The 17,912-nt window shown below is 35.9% G+C and overlaps 1 protein-coding gene across 4 annotated transcripts in view; it reads left to right on the plus strand.

Moving 5' to 3' along the window:
* Positions 1-17,912, plus strand: part of BMPR1B (bone morphogenetic protein receptor type 1B) — a 389,790-nt gene that overhangs the window by 162,929 nt on the left and 208,949 nt on the right. For all 4 annotated transcript variants that reach the window (XM_058547530.1, XM_058547529.1, XM_058547527.1 and 1 more), the window contains exon 2: positions 10,385-10,486. In XM_058547530.1, coding sequence (XP_058403513.1) covers positions 10,456-10,486 — 31 coding nt within the window. In that variant the 5' untranslated portion in view covers positions 10,385-10,455. The remainder of the gene's footprint in view (positions 1-10,384; positions 10,487-17,912) is intronic.

Below are 17,912 nucleotides of genomic sequence, written 5' to 3' on the forward strand. Positions count from 1 at the left end.
TCGAAACTTGGACATGGTACTGGGGGAATTTTAATGAGAGATTGGATATTCATAAGGACTTTAACCATCGATTCAGAAAGATAAGGTAAAGAACCAAGTGGGTTTTTAAGGCTGAATGGGTGGTGGTGATGGTGGGAGGTGTTGGTGAGAAATAACTTTTATTGGATTGTGCCAAACGGTGACAGGCAGTGATCAGGGCTTTATAAGAATTCAGTGAATGGTAATTTGCAGCAATCCAATTTCATGCAGCAAAGATTACCTGCAAGGCACAAATTTCTTTTTCTTTTTTGAAAGTGACAGCTTTGATATGTGTGACTCAGTGATGAATGACTGTGAAATACTGTTTATGAAAAATAGGTGTGCTACTCCAGATTGTGCTGCAGGACATTTAATACTTTTTCTTCTGAACAGATGTTTTACAGATTTTGCAAATTGTGTATGAAACTCTTTTTGGTCTTATACATAAAGAAAAATTACATCATATTTAGGCCTTATATGGCTCTAATTTTTCTGTTGTGCTTGCTAGCCATACTTCAGCAATGAGTTTTCCTGCATTCTGAAGTATTACTTAAATTAAAGATATTTAAATTTTACAATTTTTATTTAAGGCCAACCATAATATTAGCCTAGAGGAGTGTGCCCTGGAGTTCAGATGCATCTGCCATTTTGAATGGATGCTCCGGGGACCTGTCTTATTTTGTTTCTCTCAAGAACACCTTGTTAAATTTAGTGATCATATCCAAAGTCAGCAATGCATGCTGAGTTGCGTGAGTTATTTGGCTATACATTGGGTTGCATTTTTTAAAGCTATCACTATTTTCATGGAATCTTACAGTGTTATATTGATTTATAGTTTGTGTGTGTGTGTGCGTGTGATGGCTACATTTGCTTTTTTACAGTTTAAAAAAATAGTTTTAAATAGTATCTTTGAATGGTGTTCATAAGATGAAAATCTAGTAGATAAAATTTAGAAAACAGATGACCTCAAATTAACTTATGTGTTGGCTTTTAAAAAAATATGTTTAGTTTAAATCATTTTGTTTTATTTTGAAACTTAATAAAAGGATAATTTTTCCTGTGGTAGAATAATAGGAGTTACTTTTAAAAAGATATTTCCTATCTCAAAATTCACCTAATATTTACTTTCTTTGCTTGAAAGTTATTTGTATGTAATCCATTCATCCCAAGTTCTTGAGTTTCACTGACAATAACTAGTAAACTCAGATGATCTGGACACAGCTAGTTCAGGTCACAGATGTAGTGCACGAGCAAGGGGCAGTGAGGGCCTCTCATGGGCGGACCAGTTCCTTCACTCACTATGGGTCACTGATGAACTGATTTGTCTCCACACCTGCATTAATGTATTAACATTTTCAGTTAAATTCAGTGAATACTGACACTATTACTATGATCAGATCATTAGGTGCCTCTAGATGAGAAATAGCTGTGGCCCATTTTCTGTTCCTCATGGAGCCAATGAATTACTAATGGCATAATGCAAAAGTAAAAATAAACAATATTCAAGACATAGAAACTATACAAGACACAGGCATTCTGTGAGGGTTCTTAGAAGGGCAGGGTCAGAGGTGGATGGAGAAAAATAAAATCATTATGAAGGAACCAATGTTTGAGGTCATTATTAAAGCATCAAGCCGCTTTTTTGGTGAGAGGAGATGGGGGCAAGAGGCACTCAGTTGGCGGAAATGGCTTGAGTAAAGATAGGGAGATAAGACCCTAGGAACTGGAGGAGAAACGAAGTTTCAGAATTGTATGCCTTAAATAGGTTGTGCCTGAAGAAAACTGCCATGTAATGAGTCTTAAATGTCAGGTCAAGAAGTGTTCACTTAATTTGCTAGGCAGAGGGGAACCATTCAAGGTTGAAAAGCAGTAACTTGGAACTGGGCTTTATGGAGAGCAGTTGGAACTCTGCTTAGGAAGAACTGGAATGCATTCGGAAGTTGCACAGATAATAAAGGGCTGAACTGCATTGCGGCAGAAGTAATGGAAAGAAAGGGATAATTCCTGGCACGTTGAGTATGTGGAATCCATTGTATTTGGCAGCTCTTTGGATACAGAAGATGAAGGAGACTGATGTTAAGGGTAGCTCTGAAGTGTTGATGCTCAGTGTCTCTGGAATGTTGGTTATTTTATTAACAAAATTGGGAAGTCAGAAGGCGGTGCTGTTTGTGGCGAGAAAACGTAGGAATTAGATAATATAGACTTCACGTTTGCTTTTTTTCCATAGCTCCAGCGGGAAAAAGTCTCATCTGATGATTAAATGTGTGGGTTTTTTTTATATTGGTATCTGCAAGTCATTCTAATTGGTATGTGAAATTCTTTTATAAATTTCTTAGTTTGGAGTTATGTGCAAAAAAACCTATATTATTGTGCATAATGGCAGACCAGTTACATTTTAATCTTGGTAATCTAAAAACAGTTCAAAGTGTTGAGATCTCAGTCTACTTTCTGATTAATCTTCTGATTAATCTTTCTGATGGATCCACAACACTGGGTGGATCCATCTCTTGCTGTGTTGTCATACAAATGAAGTGAAAGACCTGAATTTTTTTCTAGAAGTACTGCTTTAAGACAAGAGGAAAATATTGTTTGGCCAGATGCTGTGGAAATAAACAGCTGGCTGGGACTACTGCCTTTGTGCCTTAGATATTAAAACATGTTTAGGAAGATCTGTAAACCAGGGTCCTTATTTTTGCTTTTTGGTCTTTGGTTCATACCAGATATTTTACCTGCTTATAGCTTTGTAAGCACTTTTATGTACCAATATTCTTTACAAATGATAACATGCAATTCTTTAATTCTTTTTTTTTTTTTTGGCTGAGAAAGATTCACCCTGAGCTAACATCTGTTGCCAACCTTTCTCTTTTTGCTTGAGGAAGATTCGCCCTGAGTTAATACCTTTGCCAGTCTTCCTCTAGTTTGTGTGTGGGTTGCCGCCATAGCATGGCTGCAGCCGAGTGGTGTAGGTCCGCTCCCAGGAACTGAACCCAGGCTGCCAAAGTGGAGTGTGCTGAACTTATTCACTAGGCCACATGGTCGGCTTCTTTAATTCTTATAAGCTCCTAAACTTCATTGAAATGTTTCATGGGTGATATAAGGAGATAAGGTGACTCATAATAAATACTTCCCATACTGCATTTGATATTTAATAATAATCAGTTGAACAACAAATTGGGTAGTCAAAAAAAATCTATGGCATAAGTTAGTTGGATGTTATATTCGTATTTTATAAGTTTTACACTTGACGTATGTTCCAAATGTTTTAGATAAGGGCAAAGTGATTTTATTTATTCCCTTAAGGTTCATTAAAAAAAGCAAATATAATGATTAGTGACACAATTTGCTGAATACTTTTCATAACATGTACACTTAAAACCAACCAAACTCAATGCCTCCTAACAATTCCAGCTTTAGACTGAGGAACGTGAAACTTGACTAAGATAATGGTTTAAGGGATTCCCAAGTGCTTTAATACAATGAGTGTCCCAGAGCACTTCTGTTGCTTCCCACTGAGGTTTTAATTGTAGTCAGAGCCATCATTAAACATTTGTTGGGTATTTCTTTGGGGGATTGTGGCATATTTTAAACACTTGGACAGGGTGACACACAGTGGAGAAAAGTAAATTAGAAACAGTTGGAACATTTAATATGTGCTAGGAGCTATGCTGAAACTATTTTTTCTGTGTTCTCACATCATATTTGCTCCTCAATAAGTTTTGTGTCACTCTGTTATCATCTCATTGCTGAAACTGTTTTTGCAAAAGTCATGAATTACCTCTTTTGTTGCAAAATCTATTGGCCCCGTTTAGTCCTTTTGCTGTATCTCAGGATCATTTGACACTTAGGTGTTCCCGTCTCAAAACTGTTCTCTGTGCTCTTTTAACCCTCTTCGTACCACCTGTGCCACTGCTGCTCCGTTTCCCTTTCAGGTTTCTCCACTTACTCTGCCTCCGTTGTTGGTGCTCTAAGACTTTAGGCTGAGGCTTTCCTCTCTGGCTCTCTCTTGGTTCATTCTGTCCACTTTCATGACTTCATTTACCAGTATTACAAGCTGATGGCTCTCTCATCTTGTGACCCCAGAGCAGGTCTCTCCCGCACACACCAGACCCTTGTGTTATAGGATTTCTATGCATCTCTCCACTAGGAATGTAAACAAGAGCTGCAGGTTTGACCTGCCCCATGTCCCAAAGTAAGCTCATCTTCCTTTTTCCCACCAGATTTACTTCTCTTCTTGTGTTCTCTGTGTTGGTAAACTTCACCATTATTCTCCCTGTCTGTTGCCCAAACCAGAAACTGAGGACTTGTGCATGATATCTTGACTGCTGTCTGTTTCCTCAACTCAGTTTTTAAATCCTGCCTGTTCTGTCTCCTTAATACTTCTCAAGTATATCCACCATTCTCTATTCTGATTACTGCAGCCTTAGTTTGGTACTCTGTCACTTCTCATCTGAATCACCGTAACTGTCTCTTAACTGGTCTTCCTGCAACCAGTTTTGCTCCTTCCATTCTAGTATCTATTTTATAGGCAAAGTGACTTTTCTAAAACTCATTCTTGAGTGGTTCCTCAGAATACAGTACAAAATCTTCAGTATGGCATATGAGACTCTTGAATATATGGTACTCCTTAAATCTTCGGATCTCATATTTCATCTCCTGTTCTGTGATTAACTCCCATTGGTCTTCAGAACCTATTCCCTGCTATTCCAGGTGAGCTCTCCTTCACTTCTTTGTGTCCCTGTGGCACACTGTGTTAACTCTAAGACAATGTATTGCAATCATTTGTTTTCTTATTCTTCATTACACTTTTAGTATTAATGGATAGGGACTGTGACTTTTTTCCATATATGCTTGTTACTTATAAGTATTTAGCATATAGCTAAAAATATTGTAGGTATGCAATAGGAATGTTGAGTGAGTTAATGACTCACCAAATGAAGATCAATAAAACCTACATTCTACTCTCAAGTGTCTCACTGCCTAGTGAGAAGTTTTGAAAGTACAAGTAATTTTAAAAAGCCATCAACAAACAATTACAATATAGTGTGCTATGAGCTATTAAAAGTCATGTTTTCAAATAGAAAGTGATTAAATGCTAATATCTCAAGGGACTGTCTCTTGAGGATATATATAATAAAATTACACAGAAATTTTCATGGCGTTCAACCATGTTTCTTTGAAATGAGCCCTTATTGTAACACTTAGATTACTTTAAAAAACATTTTTATTGACTCTTTACAACTTTACCCTGTCTTTTGTTTTGTCAGTTTTATGAGGACTCAACAAAGTGAGGTAGGATGTATTAAATTACTGGACATCTATTTGGCTAGCTAGGAGGCCTGAGGGTCATTGCTTATTTTTCTTTTCCTTTCTGAAAGTACTACAATAATTTCTATTATCCAGTAAGATTTCACATGATTCTGGCCTCTGACTTTCTGCTTTATAATTAATTCATTAATTACAGGAAGTATAGTTTTTATTTTCCTATCTAAAACAGTTTAAGAGGGCATAATGCATTTTTAAGAACTTGGGCCTGTTACTTTTATGATCCCCTAGATTTAAAAATGCCATCGTGCCATAATTTTCCTCATAATAATGGAACAAAATATTGTTGAAAAAATTAATGACCCTTCTGACTTTTAAAGTTTTAAATGACTGTGTGTCATGGACTTTTATACTTCTTAGAGTAGTCAACACTTGTGAATATTTTCTCCGTGATTGCAAGGGAAGGATCTGTTTAATTGGTTTTCAGATCCATGTCCCTCTGGACCTAGAATTCTGAGGGGTGTCTAAAGAGCTGTACGTGTGGGGAAGTTGAGGAGCAGATGGGAGGCTGCTGGGGAAGTTCTGCAGCCCTTGCTTGCATCTTGCATTCTTCAATCATATCAGCTGCTTTTATCTGTTATCTGTTGGAGTTTTTTTAGTGTATTATTAAAGGGGAAAAAAACTTCTAAAATATCTTGAAAACCATTGGTTCATTTGATGCAGATGTCACCCTTGTTGACAATTCGAAAACTCATGAAAATAGAAAATGTATAACGTTTCTTTCACTAACTACTCTTTCCATGTGTCTCCTACAGTAACATCCTCAAAGATAGCGGGGAGAGCTGTACATTTAAAGGTGCTAGACAAGCAGTGTGTCCTGTCTCATCTGTTTTCCATCAAAGACTTTCAGTCACCATGTGCTATTTCCATTGTCTAGTCATTAGAACCTGTGAACCAGGGCCTGACTAGGTTTGGGGGCATGAGGTGGAAATTTAGGGGATGATGAGAAACAGAATTTTAATGCTTCTTAAGAGCAAGGGAGAAGATTGCTGATCTTGCCAGTGTCATGGTGTTCACATCATAATGCTAAGCGTAATGCTCCTGCCAGGAAGCCACAGGGTCAGGTCAGAGTTTTATAGGTTTTGGCCAAAGGCTGTTCTAAGAGACAAGTTAATGGTTAGGGGTGCTGACCATTGCCCTAACTTACTCTTCCATTCTTTTGGTCCCTTACTTCTCTCCCCTGCCCCGAATAGGGTTATCCTAGGTGCAAAATCCGGCTCACTGCCATAGTAACCACACAAATAGAGCACAAAGGAGTGATTTGGTTTAATTTCATGGTGATGGAAGGAAAACTACACATGGAGATGCTTATAGGTGACATAGTTGATGGTACAAGAACATGTCTATAAGAGATAGGTTGGAATGGACTTTGCCCATAAAATAATTTACATTCTAAGAAGCAGAATCTAGGGAGTAACTGCATCTTTTTAAACACTTTAAAAAGTTGGCAGTGTTGATTCAAAATGCTATTTAAAAACTCACTTTCAAAATATTTTTTTGGGAAGCTATAACTGTCAATTTGAAGGATGGGATTCTTTTCAGCAGAGCTTGTAAAAATATCCATTGCCATATGTGAAGCAGGTTTAGGGTAGTTTATCATGAATAGATGAGTTTGTCAAATACATACACACACACACACACACACACACCCTTTTTTGGCCTCAGAGGAGAAATTCCAGGACCATAGATAAAGAAATGTTGCACATTTTTACAACACATCTGACAGATAAGTAGACATTTTATTAATATACATATTAGGAGGAAACAGTTTAAGGAAAGGGATTAATCATACCTGGGGCAAAGATAGTATTGGAGGTTATCAAGATTTGCTGGACTTGGTTAGAGTTGGGGGTCTTAGCAAGTGGTTGATGAGAACATCACTCAGAAGGGTCTGACTCATCCTTTATTCTGCCGATGATTTTACAAGGAATGTCATCTTCAATAGCGGTAACCCCACTTGGCTCAAACTATTGTAGTAGCTACAGTAGCTTCATTTCTAATTATAAAAGCAATACGTGTCCATAATTAGAATTGTGTTTAGTTCTAGTACCCAAAGATAACCTCTGTGAACACTTTGGTATGTCTTTCTTTTTTTGTTTCATGGTGCATATTATATATAAAAGATGTGTATATAATACATTTTTATAGAATGTACATATATAGTTAAAATTGGAATCAAACTATGCATATGATTTTATAAACTGCATTTTTATTTCATTCATTTAACAGTTATTCATTATGTGCCTGCCATAATCTAGGGATTTTCTGTCCTATTAAATGTTCCTTGAAAATATGACATTTAATGACCTCTTAATATTCCATTATATCATAACTTTTTAAACTCTTTCTCCTTATTGTTGGACATTTACCTTGTTTTGGTTTTTTGCTATTATAAATGATATGAAATCATTATCTTTTTACCTCTTTAATTCTTTTCTATTTCAATTTATCTGATTATTTCCTGAAGAAAAATCCAAGAAATCTAGTTATATTTTAATAATCCTCAATTTAATGGCACTATGTTTGGGGAAAATTAGATGAACTTTATAGAGCCCAAACAATAGAACATTCAGGAGAAAATGTAAGCTATAGTTACTGTGATTGCCTTTTCAGTAATCCAGCATTCTGGATGGATTTTAAATGGCCTGAACTTTAACATCACTTTAGTGTAGGATATCAAGGTTCTAACATAGTGTGATTGCCCAATATGTAACAGATATTTGTTATGACAGTATCATTGTGAACTGTCATTAATTTCTCATTACTGTTCTCAGAGGTATCTGAGATAGCTCAACACCCAGTTCTTATGCATAAAACAGCTTTTGAGCCTAATATCTCACACACTTCTGGGTCATTGATGCTATAAAAACATTCCATTGTACCATGACCCCACTGAACAAAAGAAAAGAAAAAAATTGAGAGAAAAATTCCTGTACAGTGCATAGGTATTCTGTTGTGCTGTATGATAATCAACAAATTTTGCTTTTATTGAATTTCGAACTGTCTATGGTATATGGTTCTTTTAAATACATCTTGTAGTAGCTAATGGCTATAAGGTGAAAGAGAACCCATAGTTCTCTCTCCTCCTCTCCCCTCCCTCTTCCTCTCTTGGGTGTGGGTGTGTGTGGGTGTGTGTGTGTGCACTCACGTCTGTTTTTTCAAATATTCGATTTGGTTCATTTCAGTCATTTGTAGTATCCACAAGTATTTAGGCAAGTGTTTAATCTTCCCATGAAATGCTTTGGAGATTCATCATATGAAATCATAGTTTTCTCTTTAGTGCTAAGTCATGGCAAATTATCATCTTTTTTAGGTTGACTTTGCAGAGTGTTAAATGCTATTTAAATTTCCCTTAGATATGAAACCATTTATTTTTCTCCTAATCACTTAAAATAGCAAGAACTAATCAACTGGAGTTTTTCTCCTTTTTATAAATACACCAGTCTACCCCTGACTCACGTGCATGTTTCTGCCTTTAGGTCAGTGGGAACTTTTCCCAGCCATGTTTTCTTTTTTCTCTTCATTCCTAATTTCTCTCAGGAACAAATGGCAGCATAGTTAAGCATTAGAAACTTGTTGCTGAAGGTGCTAACCTAAACATCAGTGCCAGGATACGACTGAGACTTAATAGACTAATTAATTTGTCTACTGCACCCTTGACCTGGGAATTACCTACAATGGGCTATACTTATGGAACTGAGAGTCTGGGATCCAAAGCAGAGAAAATGCAACTTTTGTGTGCTTTGTATGTCAACATACAATTAATACAGGGTTCTTTTAGAAAATAGATTTTGAAAATGGAACTTTATTTTCAAATAATGGAACATCACATGTTTTGAAAGTACAATACTGCAAGATTCTGTGTGCCTTTTTGTTTTAGTTTTCTTCTTTTACATTTTATAGTAGTACTAAACAAAACCCTCGCATTATTTGATCCAAATATGCTGCTGACCTCCAGAGGAGCCCAGTTGTACAGAATATCAGCTTCTGTATTATCTATTCTAATGTAATATGTTCTCATAGCAACCACAGTAACTCCTAGAAAAAAATAGGAACTTGAAGCTTGAATGACATTTAAAAAGTATTTGCGTTATGAATTCCTGACTATGCTATTCATGCTTCTTTCAGTAAGAAGATTAGTTTTATTTCCTCTTATGTTTCTTTTCTTGCTTCTCCTTCATTTTAGAGACAGTTTAAATATACTTCAAGGGCAATTAACATTTGACTGCCACTGAAGTCATGGCACTGGAGAGAAACTGAGTTGAATAAATCTATTCCTATAGCTTGTCAGTGTATGGGTTATGCATCTCTCTGGATCTTGTGAACTTACAGAGGTACCACATAAACTGTTTCCTGTTAGGGTTTTATTTAGAATGGAGTTTTAATATTTTGGTAGTTTGTGGATTTGGAAGCATCTTTAGACTACCAGATGTCTGTTGAGCACATGGCAGGCACTCTTCTAGGCACTGCTGATAACGTGATGAACAAGACAGATGGTTCCCAGCTCAGCTGAAGCTTATAGTCCAGAAGCGGAAGTCACACGCAAAGTAAACCCAAGGAGTAATGATGTAACTCAAGATAAGAATGCTTGTTATGCACACAATGAAATAGGGTGAAAGGATGAGAGAGACTGGAATGTGTGCAAGATGCTATATTAGCCGAAGTATTTAGGGAATGGCTTTCAGGGAGGCAATATTAGAGCTGAGAACTAAACAATGAAATGGTAGCCTTTGGGTAGATGCTCTTCTTATTCAGTTTTTGGCAGTTACTTTACCTGAAGGGATATGCAAGATTTCATATAATTCCCAGTATAGGCGTAGTGCATGGACATAGTGGATGCTCAGAGGATATTAGTGGGATGAGCAAAATAAATATATAGTGGCATATGATTCAAGGGGAAAGTGCTTTACCTTTCTAACATTATGTTGCTTCTAGTAGTGGAGTGAAAGATTTAGATTTTGTGTGCATTTTTTGTTGTTAAAATGTAATGTGAGCCTCACATTGAATTATTTTTCATGCAGTTATTATTTCTTTTCTTTTATAGGTTTCAGAGTGGTCAAGAGGGTGAATGTATCTGCAGTGGATGTACCTTGTATAAATCATCAGGAGCATTGTATGCTACAGATATCAGCAGCATATTTATCTGGTTGGTATTCTAAATCAAGTCAGATTTACCATGATAGTACACCTCATAGAAATTAAGTCGTTGATATTAAGGGAAAAACTATAAAATGATTTTGTGTTTCAAGTTATATTGAGGCAATTCACCATATGTCTAACCAGGTCACATAAAAGTTAGTTAAGGTGTGAAAGCCGTAATTTAAATTCCTGGGCTGTGGAGGGGGAGGTACTAGTGAAGGCAAGAAGTCAAATGGCATAGAGGCCAAACAGAGTGACTGTGGACTTTATTTACTGCCTTAAAGTGAATTTTATTTGTACCCATTTTCAAAGGAAAACCTGATGAGCAGGTCTGTTTGCAGCCCCTCAGTTTGACAGGTGGGAGTGGGCGGGGAGGTGGAATTCTGTTATCTCTGAATTCTTGGTGTTTGAAAAACGTTCTAAGATCAGTAGATAGATAAACGTGGTTTCCAGCTTAGGCTTTAAAATATTTATCTTGTTTCTTCTTGTTTATACATTGAGAACTGCAGTTTTAAAGATAGAAAAAATATTTAATTTATTCCTGAACTAAGAATGGATTTGACTTTCAGTAAAGATCATGTTAAATGTTGATGTTGCTCAGAGTCCTTTCCTTGGCTCTCCTCTCTCCTCACTCAGTTTAATTATTTTCATCCACACCTGTGCTCACTTGCATATTAGTTCCCTGAGTGCACTGAAGATAATGCTAACTCAGTCTAGGATATATGAGGCAGAAAGGAAATGTAGGGATCTCATAGCCATGTCATTCCCCTTGGGTCCTGAGGTCCTTAGCTGGTCATCTCCTCTGCACTTTCCATAGTTTCTTATGAGTGTTTTGTATCCAATGTCCAGATTTTTTAGCTGTATGAGCAGGAAAAATAGGAAGAAGTACAGCATGTCGCGTAACGACGCTTTGATCAACAATGGATTGCATATACGATGGTGGTCTCATAAGATGAGTACCATATAGCCTAGGTGTGTAGTAGGCTATACCATCTAGGTTTGTGTAAGTGCACTCTATGATGTTCACACACAACGAAATTGCCTAACGACACATTTCTCAGAACGTATTGCCATTATTAAGTGACGCATGACTGTACTTATTGTCCATCTTGGTCCAGAATCACTTAGATTTTTAACAGTCTCTTTTTGGTCTTTGGAATTTAGGACTGGAACTTGTTGAAATGCTAGCTTTTCAAACGTAGGGAGATAGTGGCTTCAAGATGTTGTGGATTCTGAGGCACCATAGAAAATAACTGTAATAATAGTTACATTTACTACATACGAGACCCACATTAAAAGCACATTATAATTTCCACAATGTGCTATTTCTATGACAACACTGTGTGGAAGGGAAACTAGGACCAAGAAAGATTTGCAAGCTTTGTCCAAGCCCTCAGGCAATCTGATTCCATAATATAAACTTTTAATCACTGTGTCCCCTCTGCCATTTGACAAATAAAATTTTTTTAGGTCTCTGACATCCTAAATTGGGGATGACCAACTTTCAGCAAAGGATTAAGGATATTGACAATAGAACTATATGCTTAAAGTGATAGATTCTTAAGAGAATTCTGTATGTGAGCCAAAAGGATTTACAACTACAAATTTAAATTTTTCCCACATTTTTCCTTTGCTCTAGAATTAATTCTACAGCTTCTGTAATTAAGGAGTAACCCAACCCTATGAGTTAAAACCAGGGTAATAACTAAACTCTTCAACATAAAATGAATAGTTCTTGACAGTATGGCGATCTGTGATGTTATTAGGTTGTCATGAAAAGTTAAAAACTACAATTTGAAAGTGGGCTTGAATGCCCATTGTACTTGCATATTTGGAAATTTTCCTAGACTAATGCAGTACAAGTTTGTGCTTGATTTTTTTAAGTTTGTAAAATTCATAAACTCTGTTACTTAGAGTCAGGTCCAAAACAAACTGATAACTAACATTTGATATCTAGCCATAGCTTTATTATTTTTTCTTAATTCCTTGATAGACATAATCAGGTAGATGTGGCATATTACTAACAAGATTTAGTAATATGTAGCAGAAAATCTCACTTGTCATTTTCACAGTTTTTAGGGTCAGTGGTTATATTTTATGATTCTCATGGTTTAATGTAACTATTTTTAGGTATTACCTAGGAAAATGTGCTTTTTCGGTTTGATGAGTTTTAAAGCCAAAGACATTTTAGGATACCTTTGCCACAATTGAAGGAAGCCAACACTCATGAAAGTACCTGGCAAATTTCAACAGTATTCTCATTAGTCAATGTGGTCAATGCTTAAACTGGAATTGTTTGTTTTGAATCACATACTCTTACAAATTAATCTAATACTACCCCCCTTCCCCTATCCCCCCCTTTTTTTGGTCTAGGAACTAGGCCAATAATACTAATGTATTTGGGGGTTATTATTATTCTGATGTAAAAATCAAACATTTATGAAATAACAAAACAAGAATTGTTCAAGATACAATTAGACACTGGGTCTGGTTAGTTTTTCCATCTAACTTATAAATTCAGGCTTTTGCAATATTGCTTATGAGCTTTTCAACATTTCATAGTCCCTGGGGCTAAAAATTTCTGTAGTCTTGCCAGAGCTTTAAGTTCTTAAAGATTTTTTTTTGTCTTTATCAGAACTGTTGAACATGTGAACAAATAATGTTTACTGTGTTGTACAATACATACAGTCTGTCTTAAAATGAGGCTGCTGGATTGGTAGTTAACTTATGTCACTCAATTCACCATTTCTCTATCATATTGTTAGCTGTGCACTCAGGCCATTGTAATGGCACTGAATTTCTTCCTCTTCTTTATGCTGAAATTGAATACATTACCAAACTCTGTCACTTCATCCTCTGTTGGTGTCCAGAATTTACCCCTGAAGTTCCTTCCCTTTTTCTCAATCCTCTTCAAGCCTTTCACCCTTGCATGACTGGATTTTGGCACAGACTTTTAACTGATTTCTCTACTTCTGGTTTTTCCAGTTGTCTGCAGGAAAGGTCCTCTGAATTTTGAGGTACATGGTAGTAGGTACATTATAAGGATGCAGTAAATGGATATTGATGGGTTAGAAATGAGTTCTCAGAGGTAGAAAGTGAGATACTTCATTTGAATGTTGGGACTTTTAATGATGAAGCTGTATTTTGTTTTGTTTGATGAAAAATCTGATGAAATTCAACTAGATTCTTTCTCCATACACCTTCTACATTTTAGTTGTAAAACTTGCACCCTGGCTCCGGCTCTCTTATATGTGATAAAAGAAAAAAAAAAGTGCTGGTTACTTACTTTGAGTGAGTAAACATTTAGTAGTTCAAAATAGTAAAGTTAAAATTATTGTTTTCTTTATAGAGATTTTCCATTTTTATTTGTAAAATATACTTAGACTTTTAAAAAGAAAAAAATATGATGAAAGTTAGCAGGTGATGTGGGCAACATAAACAAGAGAGAGAAAAATTAGCATTTTTATGGGACTTTTTCACATATCTATGAGATTATTGAATTGGTAACAATTTATTTTGGGGGGCTTATTTTCAGTGAATTGCTCTGTGTTTTCAAGGAGAAAAATAAAATGCTAATCTAATTCTAGTTTGTTACTTTATCATCAAAGTCTTCCAATGAACTTAAAATTGTTGATGCTGAAAAATGTGCCCCCAAAGTTATGTGAAGTCCCCTGCTTCTATTGTTTTGTGTTTCAAACATCATTCATCCATTTCCAACAGGTGTTCTGCCAGCTGTGCCCAAAAAGTTTCGAATGATTTAGAATCTATTTCCACACTTACCTTGTATTGTGGCTATTTACTGTAAAAGGAGTTCTCTGATTACATAGTTCTTTGGCACAGCAAAAGACCAGAAGACAGAAAAGCGAGTGTGATTTGAGGTCTACCTGCATGTTGTTATTGCTTCGGAAGAAGGAGGAAGTGAGAGGACTAGGATTGTTTTGTGGGTAAAACTGGTGCTGATAAATGGATTTTTCTTTTAATTTTGTGTATTTTGGCATATATATTTATATTGTGGCTAGAAAGTGTTTAAATAGGGTCAGAATAATTTTATTTTTACAGCTGCATGAAGATACAATGAAAGTCTGAATTCTCAGAAATTTTAGAGCTATGTGACCTATTAAAATGGAGGAAAAGATCTCTTGTACTTTGCTCTTTGATGAAGAATTAGAAAATATGTAAGGTCTTTTCTATCTGTAAAATTATCTGGTTAGTGATCATAAATGACTGGGAACATGTAGGAAATTTTGTGAATGTATCACACTTTTGTTAAGATACTAAACTTTAAAACTTCTGAATATTTATATGTTTTGTGCTACTGAGATTAAACTAGTCTTTGTTTACTTACTATTAATGAACCAAATAAACAAGTCTCAATATGCAGTAAATTAAACAGAGCCTTTTCCCATGCTGATAAGTAGGGTTTGTCTTCAGCTATAAATAATCATGGTTGAAACATTTCATTTTCAAACTGTGGTTGTATGTAACAGATACCATGTTTAAATGTCATCTTATAGCTGATATCAAATTGAACTCTTGCTGTTGCTTTATGGCGTACCATTATTGGACTGAATTCTAGCCTCAGAGTACAACTTCAAATATAAGCAGGTCTTAAGAAATGTTGCCTGAGAGTTGCAGGCATAGGATAGAGTACGTCCACGCAGATAAAATGGTCTTATTTGTAACGTTGAAAATGTGTTTGCATTTTGTGGACAGAATAAAACTGATTAGGAGCTAGGGAAATATCTAACACTTATTCTGTATACGTACAGTACTGTATTGTAGAAACTGCTGTGATCTGAGGCACTGCGGTCTCTTCAATCATCAGACTTTCCACTATAAAGTCTGAGTTTTCCCTTGTACTAGAAAACTAAAACAACCAGACCTCTCCATACCAAAGAATCTGCCAGTATATGCAGTCTAGTGTGGTGGTAAAAAGAGCTAGCCCTGGAGTCAGTCACCTGGATGTGAATTCTCATTCTTCCATTCACTGCTTGTGTGAGGTCGGGTAAGCTACTTAACTTGTCCTTTCCGCCATGTCTTTACCTCTAAATGAGGATAATAAGAATCCCTGCTACATAGGTTTGTCTGAGGTTAAATGAATTAATATGTGTACAGTGTTTAGGACGGTGCCCTGCACCGAGCAAGTATGGCTTAGCTATCATAGTTCTGATGCTTGGTCCTGCCATCAACATACAGTCTGATGACTGTAGGTTGAGAAATACTATTGTGAGAAAGTGAAACTTCATATATGGTTGTTTTTCATGGTCTTCTGTTTTAACAGTAAGGAAACTGAAATTGAATGCTGTTAAATGGCTTGTTCAAGATTAAATAACTACGTAGTGGCAGATTTGGGAATAGAATTTAGGCCTTTTTCAATGTCTTGTATCTGTTCTATTTTTATCTCAGAGCGTTCAAGTAATTTTAGTCGTTATAATTTACATATTTGATGTTCAAAATTTCTGTTTTCTCTAATTTGGACTTTCACTAAAATTGTTAAAATGCTGCAAATATATAGAGTAAAAAATATATATATATTTTTTTCTTAGGAAGATTAGCCCTGAACTAACATCTGTTGCCAATCCTACTCTTTTTTGCTGAGGAAGATTGGCCCTGGGCTAACATACGTGCCCATCTTCCTCTACTTTATATGGGATGCTGCCACAGCATGGCTTGACAAGTGGTGCATCGATCCGCGCCCAGGATCCGAACCTGCGAACCCAGGGCCGCCAAAGCAGAGCATGTGAACTTAACTGCTATGCCACTGGGCCAGCCCCTAGAGTAGAAAATATTTAATATTCGTATATAGTCATGTATCGCTTAACGACAGGGATATGTTCTGAGAAATTGGTTGTTAGGCGATTTCATCATTGTGCCAACATCATAGAGGGTACTTACACAGAACTAGATGGTATAGCCCACTACACACCTAGCCTATATGGTACTAATCTTATGGGACCACCGTTGTATATGTGCTCTGTTGTTGACTGAAACGTTATGCGGCGCATGCCTGCATTTCTAAAATCACCTTAAAAATTCTCAGTTGTAAAATGGTTTGTATGTTTTGTTATAAAAGAATACTAAAATAAGGAAACCAAACTCCTCTTCTACATCTGCCAGGGTCTGAAACTACTTAACATTCTGTGCTATAACAAGTGATAGTTTTTTATATAGGTAAGCTCTTAAAATTAATAATGCAAAAGCAAAAATAAACAAGTGGGGTTGCTTTAAACTAAAAAGCTTACGCACAGCAAAGGAAACCATCAACAAAATAAAAAGGCAACCCACAAATAGAAGCAAATAATTGCAAATCATATATCTGATAAGAAGTTAATATCGAGAATATATAAAGAACTCATACAACTCAATAGCAAAAAAACAAATAATTCAATTAAAAAATAGGCAGAAGATCTGAATAGACATTTTTCCAAAGAAGACATACGGATGGTCAACAGGTACATGAAAAGATGCTCAACATCATTAATCATGAGGGAAATGCAAATCAAAACCACAATGCAATATCACCTCATACCTCTTAGAATGGCTATTATCAAAAAGACAAGAAATAACAAGTGTTGACAAGGATGTGGAGAAAAGGGAACCCTGTGCACCGTTGGTGGGAATGTAAATTGGTGCAACCACTATGGAAAACAGTATCGAGGTTCCTCAAAAAATTAAAAATAGAACTACCATATGATCCAGCAATTCCAGTTCTGGGTATTTATCTGAAGAAAATGAAAACACTAATTCAGAATGATAGATGTACCCCCATGTTCGTTGGAGCATTATTTATAATAGACAATATATGGAAACAACCTAAGTGTCCATCGATGGATGAATGGATAAAGAAATTGTGGTATATATATACAATGGAATATTATTCAGTCATAAAAAAGAATGAAATCTTGCCATTTGTGACAGCATGGATAGATCTTGAGGGCATTATGCTAAGTGAAATAAGTCAGAGAAAGACAAATAGTATATGATTTCTCTTACATGTGGAATCAAAAAAAAAAAAGCCAAGCTCGTAGATACACAGAATAGATTGGTGGTTGCAAGAGGCAGGGGGTGGGAGAAATGGATGAATTGTTTTTGTTTTTTTTTTTTTGGTTTAAATAAATTGAATAACTAAAAAAGTTAATGCATTATTGCTTTGTATTTTTCTGGAGACCAGGATTGAATTCATCATGCTTCCTATATAGGTGTATATAATAACTCAGGAGAAATTGTTTTATTTGTTTCCATGACCTTGTATAGTTTCCTTCAAGGGTCTAATGATTTATATTGTAATTTTTGCAAAGCTTTGTGGTTCACAATAGGATATTAGACAGTAAGATGGTGATGTTTGTATTTTCTGGGTGGTTCCAGCGGTAAGTGAGGCTTCCTGAAGGCAGAACTAGAAAGAGCCCCTAATTACCTGCCCTCAGTGATTTTTT

The sequence above is a fragment of the Diceros bicornis genome, chromosome 8 (assembly GCF_020826845.1).
Source record: "Diceros bicornis minor isolate mBicDic1 chromosome 8, mDicBic1.mat.cur, whole genome shotgun sequence".
In the NCBI taxonomy this organism is placed as follows: domain Eukaryota; kingdom Metazoa; phylum Chordata; class Mammalia; order Perissodactyla; family Rhinocerotidae; genus Diceros; species Diceros bicornis.